Source organism: Cylas formicarius, unplaced genomic scaffold, assembly GCF_029955315.1.
Source record: "Cylas formicarius isolate icCylForm1 unplaced genomic scaffold, icCylForm1.1 PGA_scaffold_2__14_contigs__length_35257938, whole genome shotgun sequence".
Classification (NCBI taxonomy): domain Eukaryota; kingdom Metazoa; phylum Arthropoda; class Insecta; order Coleoptera; family Brentidae; genus Cylas; species Cylas formicarius.
The window spans coordinates 16,510,843-16,535,498 of NW_026844319.1; the positions used below are offsets into that span (position 1 = coordinate 16,510,843).

At 34.1% G+C, this 24,656-nt stretch overlaps 5 protein-coding genes across 7 annotated transcripts; 2 read left to right on the forward strand and 3 right to left on the reverse strand.

Moving 5' to 3' along the window:
• Nucleotides 1–125: 125 nt before the first annotated feature.
• LOC132698832 (DNA-directed RNA polymerases I, II, and III subunit RPABC5) lies at nucleotides 126–1,046 on the reverse strand. The gene is made up of 2 exons (XM_060665162.1): nucleotides 751–1,046; nucleotides 126–698 (listed from the first exon to the last, which is right to left on the reverse strand). The coding sequence occupies exon 2, from the start codon at nucleotides 696–698 to the stop codon at nucleotides 495–497; it is 204 nt and encodes a 67-aa protein (XP_060521145.1). The 5' UTR covers nucleotides 751–1,046; the 3' UTR covers nucleotides 126–494.
• Nucleotides 1,047–1,290: 244 nt separating this feature from the next.
• On the forward strand, nucleotides 1,291–2,682 carry LOC132698831 (small ubiquitin-related modifier 3). The gene is made up of 3 exons (XM_060665161.1): nucleotides 1,291–1,624; nucleotides 1,717–1,836; nucleotides 2,303–2,682. The coding sequence occupies exons 1-3, from the start codon at nucleotides 1,607–1,609 to the stop codon at nucleotides 2,435–2,437; spliced, it is 273 nt and encodes a 90-aa protein (XP_060521144.1). The 5' UTR covers nucleotides 1,291–1,606; the 3' UTR covers nucleotides 2,438–2,682.
• A 97-nt stretch (nucleotides 2,683–2,779) lies between these two features.
• On the reverse strand, nucleotides 2,780–7,515 carry LOC132698828 (uncharacterized). Its single transcript, XM_060665156.1, has 6 exons — nucleotides 7,035–7,515; nucleotides 6,314–6,428; nucleotides 5,845–6,012; nucleotides 5,492–5,792; nucleotides 4,088–4,469; nucleotides 2,780–3,074 (listed from the first exon to the last, which is right to left on the reverse strand). The coding sequence occupies exons 1-6, from the start codon at nucleotides 7,092–7,094 to the stop codon at nucleotides 2,790–2,792; spliced, it is 1,311 nt and encodes a 436-aa protein (XP_060521139.1). The 5' UTR covers nucleotides 7,095–7,515; the 3' UTR covers nucleotides 2,780–2,789.
• A 588-nt stretch (nucleotides 7,516–8,103) lies between these two features.
• On the reverse strand, nucleotides 8,104–15,603 carry LOC132698825 (NF-X1-type zinc finger protein NFXL1). 2 transcript variants are annotated; one of them, XM_060665153.1, is made up of 12 exons: nucleotides 15,025–15,603; nucleotides 14,655–14,904; nucleotides 14,462–14,601; nucleotides 14,088–14,403; nucleotides 13,045–13,307; nucleotides 12,102–12,332; nucleotides 11,917–12,048; nucleotides 11,655–11,866; nucleotides 11,347–11,603; nucleotides 9,766–9,911; nucleotides 9,478–9,708; nucleotides 8,104–8,639 (listed from the first exon to the last, which is right to left on the reverse strand). In XM_060665153.1, the coding sequence occupies exons 2-12, from the start codon at nucleotides 14,884–14,886 to the stop codon at nucleotides 8,220–8,222; spliced, it is 2,580 nt and encodes an 859-aa protein (XP_060521136.1). In that variant the 5' UTR covers nucleotides 14,887–14,904; nucleotides 15,025–15,603; the 3' UTR covers nucleotides 8,104–8,219. The 2 variants fall into 2 exon arrangements, with proteins under 2 accessions (XP_060521136.1, XP_060521137.1); XM_060665154.1 differs by having other exon boundaries at nucleotides 14,977–15,603.
• A 254-nt stretch (nucleotides 15,604–15,857) lies between these two features.
• On the forward strand, nucleotides 15,858–17,593 carry LOC132698830 (borealin-like). Of its 2 annotated transcripts, none has more exons than XM_060665158.1 (4): nucleotides 15,858–16,615; nucleotides 16,678–16,802; nucleotides 16,858–16,990; nucleotides 17,114–17,593. In XM_060665158.1, exons 1-4 carry the CDS (start codon nucleotides 16,516–16,518, stop codon nucleotides 17,557–17,559), a joined length of 804 nt encoding a protein of 267 aa, XP_060521141.1. In that variant the 5' UTR covers nucleotides 15,858–16,515; the 3' UTR covers nucleotides 17,560–17,593. The 2 variants fall into 2 exon arrangements, with proteins under 2 accessions (XP_060521141.1, XP_060521143.1); XM_060665160.1 differs by having other exon boundaries at nucleotides 16,243–16,615; nucleotides 17,150–17,593.
• The last annotated feature ends 7,063 nt before the right edge of the window (nucleotides 17,594–24,656 follow it).

A 24,656-nucleotide genomic window follows, 5' to 3' on the forward strand; every position in this document is an offset into this window, starting at 1 on the left:
TTGCTTGTATTGATTGAAATGTGATATGTTTACTTTTTTCAATTTAAGTGTTAGGCAGGTCAAAAAAATTATATTAGCAGTGATTGGGTATTGGGAAGATGTGATAGAAAAAAAATTTTTTGACATGCTTTGATAGGCTGCTATATTATCTTTCTCTTATGCTTGGCGAGTCTCGGCAGATTGGAACAGAAATTGCTAAATTAAGAATTCAAAATCAACCGTGACTCGCTTTTTAAATTAACTATACTACATTAATATATCAAAAGAATGGTATTATAACAAATTAAAATATTTTTACTTACAGTCATAAATGGTAGTTTTTTTTTTCAAGAATTAAATATGCAATACTTTTAAGAATATTCACTTTACCAGCATTGGTAAAATTAACTGACATGTACAGCAAACAGGTTTAAAAATTGTTGAAGTCGACATAAATAATTGAAAAAAATCAAAAATACCTAGAAAATGAACAACAGATATGGAAAACATTCAACTCATTTTTCTAATGGTGCATAATTGAGCAATTTTTCAATCAGGTCTACATGGCCCAAAAGCATTCTGCGGCAGCAATATCTTTTGAGCCCCAAAGCGTCTAGAGCATCTCCTTCTGTATATTCTGCTTGCAAAAGACCCAAGTAGGCTTCCCATTTGTTTCCGATTACTTTCCCACATGTAAAGCAACGTACTGGGATAATCATCTAAAAAATATAGAAATGATTGATTGCAGCCCTGAATAGGCATCAAACTTACTGTTCGTCCTTTATTACAGATTGATAAAACGTATTTTTTCAATTAATTAGTTGTTTAAGATTTATTTGTACTATTTTTGACCAGAAATCATTCCACAGATTGAGAGGTTAACTGCAAAGATCAAATGTCGGTAATTTATATCGCAGAAGAGCAACATGTTTCCTATTAAAAATTAGTACTTAGGACAGCAATCCCTTAAACCTAGTTTATTATATTCTGATAATTTTTAAGCTTATGCAAATGAAATACATCCATGAAATTTCAATTTTGAATAATTAAAAAAAGTAGAATCTTTAGGATAACAAACATTACAGTTTTATCATGTTATTTTGAAATTCTCATTTTGGAATCCACTGAGAAATTTCAGTGATATATGAATGAATATAACTCTATTTGAAGAAATATGTTCTTAAAATATTTTTGGACTAATTTATTTATACTGTTAATCTTCGCACAGAATTCATATTTTAAAATTCCCGCCAATATAAATGTCTGAGTTTAATCTTTTTTATTTAATTACACTAACTTCATATACATCGCTGGTACACAATTTTAATTCTACAAAAACATATTTGCTTTTTTTTTAATGTAAACGGTTTTATATGGATTTCTGGAGTGTATTTATTTGCTAGAATGGTCAAGTTTTCAAATTAACACCGGAAGTAGCCATTTTGACTAGTGTGGTAGCTTCCCATGCCCACTTTGCCGCTACTTTAACAAGCCGGCCATTATTTTGTAAAGAAGTCGTCATTGTTAGTGTTTGGCGGAAAATTTAGCTTTTATAACTTTAGTTCGACGTATTTGTGTTAAACAGCCTCAATTAGTTGCGCGAATAAGTTTTATTTATTTTCAAACAATGGGAGACGAAAAAAAGGTAGGCATTTTGCAAACCTTTGTTGAAGTACCGCATTGACATTTTCTGGGACGTTTGAGGAGTGCTAACGCTTATGTTTTTTTGGATTTTAGGGTAACGAAACCGAGCACATTAACTTGAAAGTGTTGGGTCAAGATAATGCAGTGGTACAATTTAAAATCAAAAGGCAAACGCCTTTAAGAAAATTGATGACTGCCTACTGTGAACGTGCTGTAAGTTGTGTTTGGTTTATAAAAACCCTTGATCATTATTTTAATTACAATTATAAATTGAAAAATTAATCACCTAGGACAGAACATATATATTAATTTTGCTGTGCATTTAAGCCCCAATCTCTTAGCATTTCGGCATGTCTTGCATTACATTACATTTCTTCTCTTTGATTCTTTTACACTTTCCGTAACACTAGTAACAACCTATATTTCTTTCAGTCACCCTGAGATACAAGACATTAACAATTCAAATTTATATTCCACTATCATGGTGTTCTGAAAATCTTCTAGAGTGGTGAAATTGCATAAGTGACCTAATAAAATCACAAAATTCAAATTTAAACATTTAGCTGGACATGTGAAACAAATGTAAATTGGCTGAGAGTCTTTTATCTTATCAGATTTATTGTCATTTTAGTTTTGTGGTTGAAAGGCAGTTTTGATTTTACGGGTCATTGTATTTCAGGGTTTAAGTACAAATGTTGTCCGGTTTCGTTTTGACGGCAATCCAATAAGCGAAGCAGATACCCCAACAACCTTAGACATGGAAGAGGGTGACACTATTGAAGTATACCAGCAACAGACGGGAGGGTATTGTTAAGTTCACATTAATTTTTATTCATTTAATGTATTCCTACCTTAACCACATTCACAACTACTCTAAAAAGCAAAAGGGCAAATTGGAAGTAGAATAATGTTCAATTAGACCTTAAGTCAACTTTTTTTTTTATTAATTTGTCCTGTTGCATAGTTCATTTCCAAAATTGAAACTATTCTGTTTGCTAACAGTAGGTCTGATTTTTGTAATTAAAGAAAATGCTCTAGAATAAATACCAGTTTTTCAGATGTAGTCATTTTTATTGTCCAATTCATTGACAACAAATTTTTTGAAAATTATCAATGACATACTACAAGAACTTGTACTCAAATGAAACAACAATCGTCCAGTGATTTTATTTTTGTTTTTTCTTTTGTTTTGTTATAAGTGATTTCTGAATGTTAGGAGAAAACACTGCGTCACCGAATGAGCTAAAATGTAAATTATAAAATACAACGGCCGCTATAAAGCTTATTAATGAAATGATGGTAATGTATTCTGCTCGGTTTTTAAACGGTACTCCGCATGTTGTATACCAAACAGATCCGTTCCGTGGCGGATTTTTGTTCTTCAAACAACTCCAGTTGAAATACTGTTCATCGTAATCTGTTGCACACAGATATTTTCTTTTGGGCAAAGACTGAAAGTAAAGTTTACTTACTAAATAAAAATTTATAATGGGCGCGTGGTTTTTTTACTGCTGAATTTGAAAAATTTCTTAATATATATTGTTGATAAAATTGCGATAAGTTAATATAAGGAAGCTGAAAAGTAACAACCTGGAACTCAAGTGTTTGTCCAAAATTATACAGCCAGGATTTTTTCCAATTATTTTTTTTTTTTTTGTAATTTTATTAAACCTATCTTCTGCCAATTACCTGTGTTATATAAAGAGTTTAAAAAAAAAGCGCTATTTCCTAGGATGAACATAATATTTAAAAAATAATGTTTGGTTAAGAAACGTGTCTCCAAATGGCCTCCATCGGTTTTTTAAATTTTTCATTGTTTTAAGGTACCTAAATGGAAATTGGTGGTGCCACAAATTATCTTTAGGGTTCTTTTTTGGACAGAAATATTTGTTTAAAGTAAAAGAAAAAATAGTCATTTTGGAGTTATTTGATTTAATGCTGACCTAAGTAATACATTTTGTTTAGTAATTTTCATGCGGGGGATCGAACTATTTCAGCAAATAGTGATTGTTTTAGAATCAACTAAGAAGTTAAAATATTGTATATAATTTTGAACCTGTTTTTTTTTTGTGGACCCCTTTTACAGAGCGGGTATCTTCTGGAGACATTTTCGGACACATGTTTATTAACCAAACTAAGGGTTATTTTTAACATTGTATTTATCCTAAACACACGCAGTGTATATTTTTTTTGAATCAGTATGTGTTGTAAAAAATCCGTTCCACATACATACAATGGCTTTAAATAACTTGGACACTACACAAAAAGAAGCAAGAATTGCAAGAGTTGGTAACCCCTTCCTCATGCGAATATTTTAAAATTCCTTCATCTCCCGTAAAACTACCCCGTGTGGTAAGAGTTGGTCATATTTGAACTCGTTTTCTGCTTTCTCTTAAAAATATAGAAAACTTCCAAAAATCATCGAACTTGCCGCACCCTGTATATTTTTATTTAGTACACTCACTGTTCCGGTAGCAGTCCGTATGAACACATATTCGTCGCAAGGCCCAATCTGCTCTTTAATCCCAGTTGAGACCTCGTCCTCCGGATTGAAGAACAAAGTCATGGACAAAAAGACCGCGTAGTGAAGTACCAAATGGACGACCAATAGGACAGTGGTCCAATGAACCACGTGAGACTTCTTATTTAAATTATCGTCATTCCTTGGTTTTCTGTCTGCTGACCATATTATTAAGAGAAATATCGTGAACAAGATGAAGAACGTGACTTCGCTGTGAATTTTATAGTTGTCGTGCAGTGGATGATAAATCGGGATGAAAAGTAATATGCCACCAATTGGTCCGACAAATCCCGTTATTACTGTGGTCACTAGTTCCAAAAAGCACCTGCAACAATAGGGCATAAAAACATTTCTTAGCGGGATAGGGTCACAAAAACAGATGACCCAGTAGAATCATAGTTCTGATTAGTTTACCACGAAACTAATTATTTAATTTCAAATATAGTTTGTGAATATCGAATGGATTTGTTAAAACTGATAGCCCTAGGTTTAGTCCTATATTCATGTCCATGATTATTATTTCGCGAACATAACTTCAATGAGCTTTGAAAAAGGGTTATGTATTTTAATTACTTTATTTGGATATAAAAGGAGCAGATATGGGACTTGAAAAACGCAATATTTGACATTTCAAAAATACTATCAAACAGGCGTAATTTAGAAAAAAACTTATAATGCATTTTTCTTTTCATAAATTCGACTCCATGCGTTGTAAAATAGGTAGACACCTATTCGTATTTTTTTTGTGGCAAAAATTAATTGTCGACTTTCACAGGTGACGCCTAAATCGTGATACAAAACTTTTTTTTAGTTTTGGCTCCATTTAGTGGAAAAATGAGAGATTTGTCACATACACAGGATGTATTTTTATTTATTTTATTATTACTGTTATTTACCTGTTTTTCTGCGCAAATTGTAAATTTTGATTTTCGTCCTAATGCATTCCAACGTTTGCTATTGTTACCAAACTAATAGTTCAAGTGTACATACATTTTCCTAACTCTTTATACAAAAATGGACACCCTGAAATTTATAATAAGTAAATAAATACTTAAAATCACAAAAGGGAAATTTCACACCCTTAAATTCGTTGCTCACTTGGCATTTGTTCATAAACTTGTTGCAATTTATATTTCGGGCATGTGCATAGACAGTGTTTCAATCACCTGATGCAATTTTTATTGCGTTGTCCAAGTTCCTGGATAAGTTCTAATTTTATTGAATAAATACATGCTATTACTGGGCATAATAGAGCTAATTTTAGAATTGTTCTCTTTTTTCGAGTATTTTTTTTATCACTTTCATCACTCCCGATGTAATCTAACCAAAAATGAGGATAGATAATACCTGTTGCTTTTGACCCATTTCCCTTCGCTGGGACAAAACGTCCGCTTCAAAAAATCAAACCAAAATGTAAAACTAGCTGCAAATGCTGCGTGGAAATAGTACGAGTTCCAAGGCACCCAGTAGTGTTTGTCATATATATTTGGATCGGTATCGTGCCAGAACCAATGCATGAACCTTACGCTTACGATATCGTAGGGTATGTCTATCAGGACTACCACTAAACCTACTGCGAATGGTTCGGCCCATTTGGGCAAACGCATTTTTGATACCGCGATGATCGCGTTATACAAAAAGCAAGCGTCTAGAAATTTAAAGGATTAGTACTAAGAAAATTGCAAAACGCGTCTGCTCACAAAGCAGCGTTATGTGTAGAGGAAGTCGTCTCCCCAGAAATATGATGGGTGTTTGGGAATGCCAAAAATTATCCACGTCGGGGCTGACATAGGAGATGCTCTCAACGGCAAACCCGTGAATGAATATGGCCAAATAAAGGTGGAGAAATCGGCTACCTCGGACCAACGCTGCAAACAGACGTACTAAAATGAGGTAATTATCTATACAGGGTGTTTTATAAGTTATCCGCAAATCAAATTGACTTGATACTAGAAAAGACTAGAGCTGTATGTTTGCGACTTGGCGTTTTACTTGATTTTCAAAAGTGTCTTAATGGCGTCTTGTATGATGACGTCGTTACTTCATATTTTTTATAAATAAATATAAGATTTTAGTATTAGCTTATTAAATATCTTTTCGTGTTATGGAATAAACTGTTGCTTTATGGCGGATAATTTATGGGGACACCCTGTGGGTAATATCGCTTGCCATGGATCAACGTCGCTAAACCCCCGAAGAGGAAGACGGCTTGAGACAAAAGGTACGAGGGTTGGTAGTTCCAATGCACTTTCAAATCCGAAACGTTTATCAACCAATCCCAAAACTGCAAAAAGGTAATATAGATGTACGTGTAAATTCATAGGTGATTTTAATTTTGAATTTCGCGCTTACATGTCAGAAATACAGATTGCGGTAATGTTACAATTACATTTTAGCCATCCTAATTTGTGATATAATAGTTCAGGTTGTTCTAAAATTCTTAACTTTCAAGCTGTAGGGGCCTTAAAGTTTTATGTCATAACTTAAATAACTCGGTAGAGATTTTAAAAAATTTTTGATAGCTCTAATTATCACCGACCATTTACTGATTTAGAAGATTTTTTAACATACAAAACAACACCGTGACTAAAGGAGCGGAAATGTTATAAGTGACTCGAAACTGTGAATAATGAATCTGGCGACTTAAGATGATACTTTCGGCACGCGTTGATCGGTGAATAATTAGGTACTTTAGACTATTAATTATAATTATAATAAAAAATATTTATTTGTGTTAAAGCTTAAACACCTTGTAAGTTCAAAAGTTAAGAGATATAGGGCATAAGAAATTTGTGTAGTTGAGCTTTGAACTAACCAATCAAATAACTATACTTGACGTCCACTAGACAACTTGCAAAAGTTTTGTTGCTATGATAAATTAAGGACTTACGTCATTAAATTTCATTTCTTTCAGTTCCGTACCGGGTACGAGCAATTCCTCGTAGGCCATATTGTTCGGTTGTCAGCTAGGAGATTGTTTACCGAAAAATGAGTTAAAGATCGTTGTGAAAGTCGATTTGTCCGCTCGCTATTTGTCGAAATTCCCATTATCTTATCATTTTTAAAAAGTACTTAATATGTACTCCGAGATGTACAAACAACTTGTCTTCTGCTAATGCTGCATAACGTATATTTAAAGGTCTATATCGTTTTTTGGGTGTAAAATTTATTTAATTGCAAATTGAAAAGTGTACACTAAAAAATAATTATCAATACAAGCTGTTTTAGTATGATGTTTATGACGTATATAGCAAACCTAAAGCGTTATACTGTATTTGTTAATATGTACTTTTTTTGCGAAATTTGACTTGGAAAAACTACTGTTTTTTATTTCTCGCGTTTTCATTTTATTTCCGATAACGTTATAAATAATATACTACTTCCAACAGCAAACAATCAAGCAAATTTTATAGATTAATCATCAGCTTATTTTATTAAAAAAAAGAAGATAACCTTTTGCCGGTTTATTATTAGGCTCTGTGTCAATGTTGTGTTGAATTTGAATAGTTGATGCTTATACATCATAATATTGTATTTTGCAAATGAAAAAAATCAACACATTAATATGTAATCAGTAATATTCATTAAGAAAGCTGGAAATCCACCATCCCTTGGTACTAGATAATTAATAACTAGGGTTTTTGCAACAACAGTTGCGCATGCGCGAATTGGCAGCTATTTCAAAACCAATCCGGAATTTAATTCTTTCTCTGAAGAGTGTTTCAGTTAAAAAATGGAAAGAATCAGTAACCTAAACTTTTCTCAAAGTATGTGGTGTCTGAGGTTTTGTTATTTTTATCATTTACCTACCTATCATAAATTTAAACTTCAGCAAAACTTTGTAATCAATATAAGCAACAAGAGTTTCTCTACAATTTTCAGAATACTGATACTTACGTACTTACCTCATATGCTTCCTTTTATAAAATACCATTCATATTATAATCATAATAACACAACAGAACAACATTTTTTTTCTAATCAAACTTTATTGTTGCAAGATCTCAACACTATCTTAACTCCCCTATACCCAAAAAGAATACCTCAAATGGACCCTACATAGATATACAAACTTCTAGCCAACAACCTGATAAACAGCCACTGACGCAACAACCAAAAAACTCGACAAAACCAGCATCCAGTATTTTCGAAAAAGCGTCTTCTCTTCATTTTCCTCGTGTTTCTTCCTCTCCTTCGTTTTCCTCTTGCCAGCAAAGATCTTCTCGTACTTCTCTAATTCCCTTTGGTTCTTAATCTCTTCTTGCAGTTTCCGCACTTTATCTAACTCGTCCTGCTTTTGCTGTTCTTCTTTTTGTTTTTGCGCGCATCCGTCGTCGCAGTCGATTGTGGCGACACCTCTGCGCACGCTCTCGCATGAAAATTCCTTCTTTATCCTCTTGCACTTACAAGTTACTTTCAGCTTCTTCTTACACGAGTCGGAATTGGGACATTTGCCGGAATGACAGTTTGCTTTGCACCGGTGACCGCAAGCGTACTAAAACGTTTAAAGTTGTAACATTGTTCCTTAATGGCGTGTCGACAATGGAGGTTATTCTTGAGTTCATTTTAATAAAAAAAAAAACTCATGAACGTATGTCCTAAATGCCTTAAATTTTGAGATACACGGTAGTAAACGTTTTATTACCGTAGAAGAGATTCTAGATTTCTTTGTGAAATTCGGTAGGTTGATTATCTGCATCAAGAGACATTTTTAGCAGTAGCAGAAAAAAATTGGTACTGCACTGACATTTTTTCAAGTCCTACTAATAATATTCACTCATTACAATTTTTTTTTCGAAATGGCCACCTTCACTAATATGGTGTCCTGGTAAAAAATATACCTTACTAATAATCTGTGCCCATCATTCAGAGTAGGTTAACAATAAAACTAGGTCAAATATAAACTAAATTAAGTTAAATCACAAAATAAAGAGAGTAAAGAGAATAAAAAAAAGGGATACTCAGCAAATAGGTACTAATAAACAAAAAATAATGACCGCTAATGTCTAAATAAGTCTGCTTGAACCTATGGAGAACCTGACGCAGGAGCAAAAAAGTCAAAGTGGCGGTTGCTCAGGTTTTATTAACATTTTCTAGAATTGAAACTTTGCCGTGTAGAATATTATTACAGACGGTTAAAAGATCTTGTCTCTTACAGCGCACTGTGATGGGAAGAAATGACTAGCCTATCCAAAGAATGAAACTGTGCGTGGTAGGTTAAAATATTTTTACAAAATACCACCTACCTGTCGACGGCATATAGGAAATGCGTTTATATTATATTAGCGCAAGAATTACCCCGTTCAACACTGACATAAACTAAGCGTGGTTACATTTTTAGGACACTGATTGCCGCAACTCTGCAACTCCTCCCTTTTAACCAAATCCAGCCAATCGCTGCACTTGATATAAGGCTGGTTTAGGCCGCAGTGGCATTTGATCCTGAGCATTTGCTTGCAAGGAGGGCACTCGCCCGGATGACACGGGTTAAGGCAGCTATGCTGACATCCGTCAGGTCTAGCTTTCATACAAGGATTTTCGCACTTTTCACAATTGGTTCCTGCCTAAATGGTTATCACCTCAAATATCTCTAAAAAGTTATTAAAATACAAAAGAGATACCTTAACTTTGTTGTCTTCAACACTGTCGACAACGTGACAAGGTACCGAGCAGAAGTGGTTACTGCACGCTAACATTCTGCCACAGGGACGACCGCAACAAGAGGGTTTCGCCAAATGGCATGGCCAGCTGGATGTTTCATGTTCTCCTATAATAACACGTAAAGTATAACGTGTGGTCCAGCAAAATACTAGTATTGTCAAAAGTTGTTGCACATTCATTAGCCATTTTAGTTGCAGTTAGACTAGTTCCGAGTCAAACGTCCACAGGATAGGTCACCAAATAAAAATATTGCACAATAGTAAAAAAACCCTTATTGTTTAGCATGAAAAGTTAACAAATACCTAAGTATTTTTTTCCTTTTAAAATAAAAACGTTGGTATTTTTTTTTATTTAATCTAAACATGTTTATAACCAACAACTATATTTGAAAAAATAATTCAGATTTTAATATATTAGGCATTTGCAAGCTTCATGTTTGTGGCAAACTTTAAAATAAAAAAAACGCCTCTTAGCAAGTTAACACGTCAGTAATAATAATATAAAATGTAACTCAAAGAGCAAGAGCAAAAAGTTTATTTGTAATGTTTAATACAAAGAGCAATTTTTTCATGTATTGCACTCTTAAGTGACTACACTGTGGTGCCTCGTTTCTTGTATAGGAGTAAGCCTATCTCTCGTTTTAAACCTCTCTATGTTTACCTCCTCACCCTCCTATAACTAAACTTTGGTAAAGAGAAAAATGATCAGAGATCCTAATCCAGAACTGACTAAAAACCAAAAAATATTTGGTATGTTGGCGTAAAAGTCTATTAACCCTTAGTATATTATTAATTTCATTACTGCTCATACTCATTAGTGCTCACAATCTATATATGATCGATCATCAGATGTCAATACACACGGGAGAGAATAGACGAAAATTCAAAAAACACTGTTCATTTAAGTCCAAGGGTTATTTTGTACCATAGGTTGAACTGCTCAGGCAATTTAATTTTGTCTTCAGCAACTTAATGTTCATGTACCCTCTTTTAACACACAGAAGAATATGCGCTTTCGCCAGCTAACAAGCTCCACCAATGTCCCAACTAGGGCGCCAGACTAGCGTGGATTTAGTTAACACCAGCTTGGCTTTGTTTAAAGACTTTCTGAATACTTGAAAGATCAGTGTTATATGTTGCTTTATCCTAACTTACAGTCATGTTTATATTATGTAGTTTTTTTATTATATTTTTTTTACTGTTTTAACATATTTAAATGTTTGCACTGTTTTCTAATTAAGCAGAATCTGGGAATAAAGCGTTATTATTATTTTCATTGTAAATAGATTAATTTTAATGGCTTTTGTCTCACCTAGGGAGAAGTTATAAGAGGATATGTCTACAACGTCGTATGTAAAAATTTCTGTCCCTACTTTCCAGATCTAGTTCCTAGTTCCTAATTGCTAGTTCCAGATCTGGATCTAAGTGGAGCGCCGGTGGAGTTTGGTCGTTTCGACATTTGCAAATCATACACAAACCAGAGAGATTTCACTAAATTTGTCTATAATCCGAGACCCATTTTTCAGTCCCTCATAGTCTCACCTAAACATGTCACCATAACCGGAACAATACAGTCCGGACACTGCAGTTCTCGCTTTTCCAATTGTGGTTTACTTTGTTCCCAAGGCATCGAAGCTCTCTCAGTTTCCAACTTGACTAGCACTGCAGAATGACACTGTGCTAAACAGAGATGCTCGCAGGTACTCCTTCGTTTATTACATACTTGCTTACAAGCGGGACAATCGCCGAAATGACACCTGTGGCTTTCCCGAGTTTCGTGGTGACAATCCGGTGGAATTCTGTAATCCACAATTGTCAACATGCTTCTGTACCCTAATTTCTGTACTTACAGGCACAATTTCGAACATCTTGGAGGTTTGGTTTTGTGTTTTTTGCCACAAGGCACCGTGATTTTCGTAGCACCACATCTGCAAGTCACTATGTTGGTTTGCTGACACGGATAGCATAGGCCCCGGTGACAAACCGAGGCGCACTTGTGATTCCCACACTGCAAAGTGTGCCCGCAAACTTTTTCGCATGGCGGGCAATTACCGTCACAGCACTAAAAGCAAAATAATAGCAAACAATTAGGGTCCATTTACATGGCCTTACTTTTCTATTGCACGGATGTTTATTACAATCCCTTATCCTCTTGCACTTTGTATCACACAAGTACTGCTTGCTGCACTGTATCTCTTTGGAGTACTGACCGCATCTGCAAGCTTTTATAACCGTCTCCAAACACTAAAATTCGCAAGGTTAGAATTTTACTTGTTCCGCGCTGTGCTACAACTAACCAATCCACATTTTTCTTTGTGACACCTTTGGTTACAAAAATGAATGCCGCATTCCAACAATTTACCACACGTGTCTTTGCAAGTGGGTGTTTCGTCAGTGCACGGCAATATATATTTTTCTTTTCCACAGGGGCAGGTTCTAGGTTTGCTCAGAGCACAAGATTCGCACACCCCCCCATGGCAAACTTCTTGGCACCTGTGATTACCACAGTCCAATAGTTTACCACAGATCTGGAACATCATTTGTATTGTTACTCATTTTAATTTAAAATTATTTACTTTCTCATATTACTACTGGATTAATTGAATACAGAGACTCACATCTCAAGCGGCTGCGACATTTTAGGGTTTCAAGATTTTTGTATGTAATTAATTATTCAGTACAAATATTTACTAGTTAATTTACAAAAGTCTACAAGAACCTAGGTAACCTAAAATGATTTTTAGATAAAGTAAAACTATATAGGTATATTATATTGTAAACGTAAATTCCTCTACTCCCTCCCATGTCTGTACAGCCCTGTGGACTTATGCATATAAATATTAGAAGAATTTATATTTACAATATAATCTACCTACATAGTTTTACTTTATCTAAAAGATCATTTTAGGTTACCTATGTTCTTGCAGATTTTTGTAAATAAATTAGTCAATACATAGTAATCTAATGGATAAATAATATTCTACAGTTCCCTTAAAGGGGTCATTTGTTTGAGAATTATATTTTTTAATTGTAATTATGTTAAAGTAATTTTTTTCAACTAGCGACTTAGTCTGGGCACTTAGTGTGTTGAATGTTTTTGATGCTGGAACAACCAAAAAGTAATACAAATTGGTTAATACTCATTGGCAATTGAATGTAAATGCAGCTTAACGATAGAAAACAATATATGTAATATGTATATGTAATTCAAAACGGCAACTTAAAAATAAATTCACTAACCTTGTCACATTGCCAGACAGGTGATGCGCAATCTCTTAGCTTCTGCTGTGACTGACACATGCATTTCTGAATGCTTTTTTTCGAACAAGGTTTACACTCGCCTGGGTGACATAGCTCAGGGCAGTTGTGTTTGCCGCATGACAACGTTTTATCGCATCGATTACCACAGGACCAACCTTTGTGACTACAACGTTGGGTCACTGGTGGTTGGGAGCCACAAAAGCAAGAGACACTGACAGTTACTGGGCATGGGGGACAGGGCCCTAAAATAAAACTCTTAAAGGGGTTCAAATAAATGTAATAATCCTGCCAAAATGTAGGATATTCTGTTTTCAAAAAATAATATCGACCTATCCTCATTTAATATATGATGAAGCCAGGAATCTGATGTTGTACGTCGATAGAAGTCTTTTGGAAAGTTTATTACCGTATACACCTGCTTATATTAATATTGTATATGCTCCTTTTCTTCCAAATTTTCATGCCTATAGAGTACTTGTGTTCGATATATAAAGGATATATCAAGGAGAGAACAAGTAAGTCAAGTAAGTCATCAGAAATTTTGGGACCTAACATAGCTCAGAGAAGTTATGTTCAGATGCAATGTCAGGTGCATTAACTTAAAAATCAAAAGAACTCAAGTACTTAGCAGAACTAATATGTCAAAAAAGTACTGCATGCATCATTTTAATTATACCATATGGATACCACCGCACCGCACCGAAGAGTTTTTAAACATTGTTTTCTATATACTTCTCCCCTAATTTATAACTAAGTCCCTCATTCCTATAACTACTAAGGTATATATTTATTTTAAAATCGCCTAAATTTTTTTGTGTGGGGTATAGCATTGACACATTTAGTGATATGTGAAATTTATGATATTTTTTTGTACCACTTTTTTAAAGTTGTGTTACTGAGGGTAGTATTAAAATATGCTTAGTGGTACTCTCCACCCTTGTCTGTAACATTTTGTTGTAATAGTTTTATTTGTAATGCAATAAAAATTGTTTTAATTTTTATTTTAAAAATGTTTGTCTTACCTGGATGACAAAGCAACAGACATTTATGTCCACAAGTGGGGACCAAACCTTTCTTGCAAATTGCCCCGCATGAATGAGGAATTAAAAATGGATCATACTTTGGTTTCTGGATTTTTCCGCAAAAGCATAAATATTGTGATGGAATATTCTCTGGTTCATATTCAAATCGACATTTCGGACAACACCAAGACAGAGGCTTTCTGTGGGAAAACGATTGCTCTTCTAATGATTGCTTTTGTTGAGTTATGGTATCTTTTGACCATCTCTGGATGCATAACAAGTGAAATGAGCCATAACAATTGGAACAACTCCATATCTTAAATTGCAGATGAATATATTAGATTAACATATCTAAGGATTTTGGTAAATATTACTTCATCATCTCGTTTAATTCTAGAGATGCAAATCAAACAAGTGTGTGTTCCTGATAAAAATGCCTCTTCAATAAATGTTTCAGTTTTGGTTACTTGATCATTGCTTCCTCTTCCTTGCCTATAATTTTTTAAAATCACATCTAAAACATTTAAGTAGCTATGGAAATTATATACTTATATCACACAAGATTACCAATAACATCTGTGGGGTCTACATATTCCTCTTCTGAAGAAGAGTCATAGTCCTTTAAATGCTTTTGCACAGAATCTTGAAATTTCTGATGTGCTTCCTTAAATTTTCTTTCTGAAGCTTTTAATAATGGTTTGGGACCTGGATCAAACACATTTTTTGGAATTTTTCTGTTGCTTTGTGAGGAGTTATTTTTAATCCATGGATTAGACTTTGATCTGGAGTTCATTTCCATTCGTTAATTTGCGCTCACCTAAAATTGCAGAAATATGTATCAAAATTACTTCAACTAATAGAATGCAAAAAACAAACTAATCACATTTACCAAAAAGTTGTGATAAATTCAAATTAAGATGTTGATCAAATTTGTTACCCAATTCAAAAATCGGATGACGCAAAACGTCTGACAGTGACAGTCAGTCACAAAATTTAGGGGATGTTTTCCACAGTCAGGTGATAGTTATCCGACGACACCATAAAATAGCACATAAAATACACGACACCAAATAAGAGACTATCTATTGTGTGGTCACGGTCTAAAATCAGATTTGGTTATTTGATAATTTGTAGAAAAACGGAGAATTCCAAAGTGTCCAAAACTCAAGCACTCAAAAAGCAAAAAATGTCTAGTTAGAGGTGTCAATCGGTAAGATCAAAAGTTATTATCTATGGGTTACCAGGGAGACATTTCTGGAATCTCGAACAGGGCATGTCCTCTGCGAGATTCAAGAAATCGCTCCTTGGTTACCCATAGTAAAGTTGTGTCAATCGCGATTGATTCGGTCACTTTGATTCATAATTATTCGATAGTACTGAGTTGCGACATCGATGGTAGATTTGCTTATGTGTTGAATTGAAATGTCTATTTCCATATAGATATTTCATTTAAACAAATTGATGTATTACTGGTACAACCCAATACGTAGCACCTAACCCATAGTAAGTAATCCTTTTATCAAATGCCTACAAATTACAACCGGAACATTGAAAATTTTAAGTAAACATTTTTTATTAGAATGTGAAAGTTTTTTGTTGCTCATAGATGGCGACACGCACTACTTACATCTTGCTCGATCCTGTATCGTTGTGTAGACCTTAACGTAGAAATCAAAATATCTGATCCTTCTGATTGGTCAGATGGGAAATGATGACTGGGTTACATCAGGAAGTATTTCTGAAGTCTGCTCCGTTTGTTACGAGTTTGCAGACAAAATCGTTCTGATCCCATTTCACTTATGAAGGTTCACTAGCAATTTATAATCTTTTTTTAACCGATGACAATGTCGGTAACAGATCCTTGTTAAGAATGCTACATTTTTACAGCAGTTGTCTATGTTACGTTGGTCTTGTTGTATTGACGAGGAAGATTTCCCATTATAATTTTGCAGTTTACAGACACGTCGGGTTGTTTGTAAATGTCAATCTCAGGTTTTTGTTTAGTGTATGAGAGGGTTTTGCTTGCGTTGCACCGCTCGGGTTTCTGTGTATATTACAGAGGCGCACTACCAACAGCTACCTGTGAAACGCATCATTGAATTGAATTGAGAGGCGCACTTCCTTTTTAATTGATTTTTTTTATTTCTTTATTTTTTAAACCGAACCGGCCGGATGACAGTTCCGAATATTCCAAGTATTATGAACAAAAAAAAATCACAAAACTGACGAAACAAAGTAATCGAATACGAAATAACGTTCAATTTCGATGCTGCGGAAAGTCGCCAGGTAATGGCCGAGTGCTCCTAGTTGTTGTTCAATAGGTTCAGATATTAGAAGATTATAATTGGATTATGATCTGTGGTTTGTCGGTTTCCGTTAAATTTTTGAGCGGATTTGCTTTGGTGTCATCGTTTTTAATTATTTTAAAATGGCCCGGACGAGAAGAGTGAAAGCTCCCAAACCTAAAAACGTAATTAGTGAACAAATGCAACTGGTGAAACAGCTGAATGAACAAACCAATCGAGAGGGTAAAATGAGCAGCATCATTTCAAGCTTTTTGCTCGATAAACAAAATTTCAACCCTTTACAGAAAAAGCGGTGGTGGCGGAACTTGAATCAATGAAACAACAAGAATTAGAGGACTGGCGCATGTTGCAGTTGATGTACCGGGCCAAGTTCCCTTCCTCTGTTTTAAAAAGGACAATCCGTGAAATAGTAACTGCCCCTTTTGCTTTTAATAATTGTCTCTGTTTACGAGTTTTGTTTTTAGAAAAGCGGTGCTGTAGGTGACAGCGTTTCATCAATCATGTTTTCCACCATGAACTCTACCCGCTCGCAGAGACAAAGCAGAAGTCAATCCGAGGCTAGGAAAAGACAAACTTACAAAGTTAACGAAGATGAAGGTAGGTTCAATAATCGACTGTCCTTTTAAGTAACGTTATTTCTCGCATCTTAACAAGTCTTCATTATGCATGCCGCGGTCTAATCTCGCAACACATCATCTGGGTTCTTTGGAATCATCACAGGTTATTTGACTGCTGAAAGTAGTGGTGGCACTTCAGGTGAACACACGCGGGGCAACAAAAAAGCCACCAAAACGCTCAGAATATCGCGTTCATTATCACGGACCGCCAAGGCCAACAGCTACAAAACTCCTGTTCATACTCAAGCGCCATTCAATTGCCTGGGCACCATCACCCCTAAGGTCAAACAGAATACCCCTCAGGTGATTCTGCGCCGCCCTAAGCAAGGCGAGATGGCACTGTCTTATCAGGGCAGTCCTTTGCTAACGGGGCCCGTCGTTCAAGAAAACGCGGCCAATGTAAATATTCCATTGTCGGACGGCAACATGTTGTCGTTGATGCCTCAGCGTGGTCTGCGGACGTCCCAACTTCCAGAGGTCGACGTCGACGTGAAACGGCAATTGGAAATTCTGCGGGACAACCTGATCAAAGTCTGCAAGGACCTTTAAAAATAGCATTAGATCATTTTATACTTATGCAAATAAAAACCATTTATTTTGATTACTTTGTATTTTTTCCTTTATATAAAAACGTGTTTTATGAACCAGATATTTAAGTAATTATATAAAATTAATGAGCTGTGGTAGCATAACTCTTACCATGTAATTTTGAAAGAGGAGCCAGAGCATTTGTCGACAATAAGCTTCTAAGCAATCAGGGTTAGCAGCGTTTTTTTGAACCTGGTACTTGAAGTACAGAGCGTAATTTTTCATTTGTAAGTTAAAATAGTAATTGAACGCCCTTTTCTTGAATATTAATATTCATATTCAATTACAAGACCCAATCAGCAATAAATAGGTTTCCGGTTTACGCTTGATTTTTGTAGTATACAGAGTGAAATCTGAGCCGACGAGGATGTACCGGGTGGCTAAGTAAGGACACTATTTCGAAAAATAATTGTTGCAACGACTTGGGGTGAATAAACTTAAACCAAAACGGTCATAAGAAAATCCTGGAAATTGTTTTTACATTTCCAGAACGGTTGTTAGGGAGCACAATCTTATTCTTGAATTTTGGGATAAATTCGATTATTTTTCGCTAAATGGTTTTTATTCTCTTTTAAGGAAAAGTGGTGAAGAGTGTTTGAATATTTTCGGAAATAAATGTCACGAACTTGAAAATCACTGAAGGCATTTTGTCAAACTTGAAGTTGTTGAAAAGGGCTCGTTTTAGACTATCCACGTTGCCCTGAACAGATAGTCTTTGATTGCTTGTATCGCCGCAAGAGGGAGTAAATATAAATAAAATTTATTTTCTCAAAAAAATTAAATGCAGCGATGTCATTTTTATTTCGACAAAAGATAGTGAAATAAGAGTCTAACAGGCTAGTGAAACCCGCATTTTGATATCTTTTTCCTATGTAATTTACTGTTAAATTATAAAAACTATATTAACATTTACTCATCTGTCAACACGACATTCGAAATTTATTAATTTAATTGTAGTTTGAAAAACAAAATTGCAAAAATTATAAAGGTGATGTTTAAGTGTCAATCATATTAATATTGCAGCTATTTATATTGAATTTCGGGTGGCCTTAATTGTAATGCTTTTTCCACCTGCAGAAGTGCTTTGATGTATTTCCTGTTTATTTTCAAAACATTGAAAACGCAACTGTATCTGTAGAACCTATGAACATCCTGCATTACAACACAAGAGTTTTAGTGTTTTATCTGTGTTATTGTTTTTCATTATTCTAATATATTGTATTGCAATATTCAATCATATGGGAATGAGTATTAATAATTATTGACATTTTAAATATAATGCAGTAACTATAATAATTATAGTAGTAAGTATATAGTAGTAAGTGATGCATTGCCGAACGGAACATAGGAAATCCCATGTAAATTTTTGAGCGGCCCAATATTGACTCCCCTGTACATTTTGTTTGTAATATAACTTTTTGAAGGGGCCAATCTTCAGTTATTGAATTAAATATGAAATACAGTTTTTATAGTTTAGGTAATAATTCAAACACGAGTAAAATACATTTTGATAATGACAAACAGAAAAATTCGTGACAATAACAATATCTTTATTTGTGATTGTTATACGTCGTTAAAGGCGCTTTAATTAAAATTAAATATGTCTTATTCAATTGAAGAAAAAGTAACTATAATTAAGTATTATTGTGCAGTGCCTGAAATTATTTCAGTTTATTTTCCTGCTAAACAATATCTTCTATTTTAACAATTAAACGTATTATTTCCCAATTCAAGTTCAAAGGCACCGTAAAAAATAACTGCAAACGTTCAGATGAAAATGTCGATAATAGAACAGGAGAAAGGGACAATAGAGATTTGAACATTTTACTGCACGTGGAGGAAAACAAAATGATTAGTACGAAGATTCTTGCGCACATTAAAAAAAAACACAAATATTTTTCTCATAAATACGGTCGAACTTCGATAAGTCGAACTGCGATTTGACACATGAAAATTTCGAGTTATCAAGATTTCGAGTTACCAATAAAAACTACAAATGCATGTACTTTTTTGTTAATGAACATTTATTCATTCATTTTTAAAAATGGGTTATAAGTTACATAAATACCCTAATATCTATAATTTTTGAACAAAAAACGAAAATTATGTGTTAGTAGGACATATGTATGTATCTATTTACATAATATATGTACATACAAATGTATTGTATATGTACCCAGTATATATAAACAGAGTATGTATGCACATATACATACATATGTATGTACATATTAAAGTTTACTCTTTCACTCTTTCTTATTTTGGTTTTCAACAAAAGCTTCAATTTTATTTAAACAATCATAGAGGGAATCGGTTGTGTATTCACTGGTTTTTAAATAGGAACGCAAGACAATCAACGAATTTTCAACCAATTCATTTGAAGGTTGTTGCTGAGAATCATCTTCCAATTCCTCCTCTATCGTGTCACTTTCGCAGACATCTTCGATGTTTAACTGTACCGGTTCAGATCTGCAGGATTCGATAATATCTTCATCAGTAGGAAACTCTGAAGTAACAATATCCTCATCCACATGTATAAAATCGTTGATGGTGCTACCTTTTGCTATGCCTCTAATGTTTGTCCAAGCTTTAAACTCGTTTTCTATTTGGATTTCGTCTTCACTCTTTTCTTTCAGGCGTACACCTAGGAAAATCAAGGGAATCTCATCTTCTTCTTTCCATTCAGAATACTGACCAAAACCGGCTTTTTTAAAACAATTGGAAATTGTTTCAGGCTTAACGTCGATATTCCATGCGGTAGTTACGTCGTCAACACAATCCATTAGTGTAATGTTATTGTTTCTGTTTTCGTCGAAACAAACAAACTGTAACTTTAAAAAAATACCGAACGTGTTGCATACTATACTTTTTCTACGACCCTTAGTTTTTGGGTTCATTTTCGCCAAACAACACGAATATATTCACTGACATGGGCGTCAGAATTGACAAACGTCAAATTGAAGGCGTGGGAAATATCTCCGAAATCATCTGATTGCTCCCAAACTTGTGCGGTAAAACCCCGGAAATGTTCGAAGTGGCTCGGATCCGTGGGAAATTAAACTGACGTGGTAAAGTGACGCTTCTCGCACGCATTTACAGTAACAGCACGCGGGCTAGGAACTTCCGTTTAAGTTCGGATCCGCGAAATTGTTATCAGTAACAGCACTTGTGCTAGAAAGAAAAATGCACAACAGCACGCCTTCTAGAAACTCCCTTCTTTCTTTGATTAAGTGTGTTTTGTGGTGTTTGTTTTTGAGTTTTATATACATACTGTTGCGTAAAAATATAAATATGGATGGGGAAAAACTTCTTAAGACGTTTAAGACTAAAATAATTAGTGATAAGATTCTAAGGCTTCAATTAAAAGACAAAGCCGATGTTGATAAATTTGTTTCCTAACCTTAAAATAACGGATCAGTTGCTGGATAAAGTCTTTTGGTTCTTGGTTGTCTGGTATATTCAGGGTTGCCAATGCCCCAAGGGGAATCGACCCTTAAATTTTCGATGATACTGGGTGTCTCAAGAAAGTATTATAACCAAAACTATTTTTTTTTAATGAGATCCTATATAACATTGCATTTTGATTTGAAATTTGGTACAGAGGTAGTATTTAGGAAGGGGCAGCGACCCTTGAATTTTTGATTATACAGGATGTCTCAAAAAAGTGCCATTACCTAAAGTTCTATTTTTTTATTGGGACATACCCCGTATCATTGCATTTCAATTTAAAATTTGGTAAGTACATATGCAGTATTTAGAAACGGGAAGCGATCCTTAAATTTTGAAATATACAGGGCGTGTTATAAATTCCTCTTTATTCTTTACTAAATTTCTCTAACATATTATGTATAATATCCTATACCTAACATATCTTCAACTGTTTTCGAATTACAAACAATTGAAAATCGACATTTTCTGAAGTTTATTCAATTTATTGTAATAAAACGGTTAAAGAGAGAGGAAAACAAATTGGTACCATCATTAATTAGCAAAAGAATAAGAAAGAATAGGAAAGTAAAATAAATACCTTCTCTTTTGGTGCATACACTACACGTAATCCCTCGTGTTATCCTATTTAAAATATAAAATAGGCTTTATTTTATTTAAATTTTAGCATTAATACTTTAACCTTAAGTACAAAACTTCAGTTGTTATTACCATTACAGCGTACTGTCAGTGAGCAGGAGATGGAGATGGATCCAGTTACTGTAGAGAATTCGTATAACAAAAGCAAAATGGAAAGCAATGAAGGTTCCAACAACATCGATATAAATTCAGAATCTATTAAAAATATGCCCTCCCCACAGGAAATTACAGTCCCTAAAAATGAATGGCAAAGTTTTTGCACTGACATTTTACTTTTTATCCAGCTGTAAAGCAATGTCTGGTTAATAAAAACAAGTGTAATAATAGTGACAATAATTTGAGTAGCGGTTTATACCACTGTTTTAAATATAGTGGTGTTCGTAGCGTAAGGAGACAAACTAATTTGCGTCATGGCAAAAAAATACCCGCGCAGCCAACTAACATTTCAAGAAGAAAGTCATTGTCGTGTGGAAGAAGAGCTCAAACAGCATGGAGAAGTACTAAAAGGATTTCAAATAGCACAACAAAAAATCCGCATTCGCTTGCCAAATGTGTTAGAGAAAATAAGGGTCTTGGATGAAATAAATTTAAAAACTAATTAACACCTTTTTTTTTATATGATAGACATAGGTCGCAATAATGTTTAAAATATACTTCTTTTTTTACATTAAGTAACAAAAATGTAATTCTTCTCCCTTAAAAAATTCAGTTCAGTTACATTTTTGTAAGTATTTTTATGCTACCTTGATAAGAATGTATTCTTTCTACCGTTCTGTTTTTTTTGAAATATAACACTGCTTCTATGTGTACTGGTATGTGTTTTAGTTTTGTTGATCTATACTTATCCATAGAAAAAGTGCTGTTTTGATTATCGCTCGTGCATGAGTGCTATTACTATAGCCAACATTTTAGTAACATTTTCTAGCCCGCGTGTTATTTCTGGTAACTGCTGTTAGCTCGAGTGTTGTTACTAGCCACGGCATGGTTGGCTTATTAAAATTTATTCAAACTCGGCATATGAGTTAATCCTACTTCAAAAGTCATATTACAACTTTGCTATAAAATGTACACAAAAAAACAAGACCTAGTTTTACTAACCATAGTAGTTTACATGCATTATGTGAACCAGCTTGACCGGTTCGTAGATAGTATTAGTAAATTAATTTCCTGAATTTAGATCCTGTAAATATATATGCAAATTTAGCCTGCTAGACACTGCAACAGAGAGCTCATATCTGTATCGTACATTACCCATATAGGAATAATGCATTTATAAGCTGAGCCAACATAGGTCGTCTATTAGTTTTTGGTAGCGTCAAACAGTTTTAGCGGCGGTTTTTGGCCGAAGTTCGCATTCTCTAGGAACTACGCAAAATATGTCATGTTCCTGTGGGGTCAAACTACTAAATCATTAGGACCCCCAAGACGGCATATTCAACACATTTTCGGGACTCCTGCCTTTCTTTGTCGGCGTCCGTTACCCAGGTGTAAACTGCTGTTGGCACGGGCCATGTCGAGACGATCAGGATGTGCTAATTTGACACACCGACATGAATGACACAAGTTCGTTAGTCGAATTATTTTAATAAACCCTCAGTGATTTTCGGCTTTCTCTGTTGTACTTGGCGTAACTCCGACCAAATTGAAAAATTCCAAAAATTGTGTATTTATGCTTTGAAATTCGAAAGTTGTAGTTGATAGCTTCTTTTTAATTTGTCTAGTTAAAATTTCTAGATTTATAGCGACGTACTGAAAATAACAGAAGACACACAAAGTGAAAAAGTTTTTCATAGGAACAAATTTGTTATAAAGTTCCAATTTTTTAGTTTTTCGTATTTTCAATTGACGAAAGTTTCGGTGCAAAAAAAAGTTGGTAATTCATTACACGGTGAAAAGTTTGTTATAAAATTCATAATATAAAATTTCTATGAAAATATAGGCTTGAAAAAAAAAGATCATCATACAGGATTGGAGAAAATGAAAGGTTAAAAAACAGTTTCTTTAAATTTATCTATATAGGCTTCTCTCTTTCTATAGCGCTCTAGACTGGTATTTTTGATCAAACATTTTCGTTTTCGTACTAAATGGTTGAGATATATTTTGACTAATTTTGACGGTACAATCTTGCGTATGTATGTTTGTGTTAATTCTTAAACATTTTTGAAAATGGTAAATTCTTGTATTGCATATAGCTGAAGTAATGTGTATATCGGCAAAATATGTTTATTTTATAGTAAAGGATCTGACATGCTATCAGTATTTCTTTATCAATTGAATTAGTTCATCAATTTTTTTTTAATTTCATTCCTTTTTTTAAGAAATGAAAAATGTTGGTTAAATGTACATATTTGGGTAAATACGTATATATCTCAAAACGTTTTTTTAATACTACTGAAAAAATACATATTGCAATTTTAAAATCTTAGAAAGTTTTAACTATTATAAATTTTTAAGTATACAATTTGTATCCGTTTTTTTTTGTCGACGATTTTTAGAAGGGCATAATAATAAAATGATAATGTGTAAATAATAGTTGTTGTATATTTAATAATAACAAATTAACAAAATAACGAGAACATCCCATTCTCCCATTTATATAAACAGGCGAGAGGAAGACAATATAATTATTATCCGCCTTTTTCTACCCTAAAATTTGCCTCACTTTTCTATCACGATTTTTGCCTTGTCATACAAAGGTTCGGTTTGTCAAGGTGAGGACTCAGAATTTAAAATATTGAATAATATTTGCAGAAATCTCTTAAGATCTCAATCGTCACTGCTTAAAAAGAGAATCGGACATAATACGGATAATACAAAGTGGTGGGGGAGTGTCGCCACGGACACTCCCCCACCACCCTGTCGCTCAAGAAGAAGCAACTCCAATTGGTAGTTCGTGACTCCTAGACCCCAGTAAGGGTGAGGCCAAGTTTTGGTGCATAATGTATATGCACAGTGTATTCTTATTACTTTTA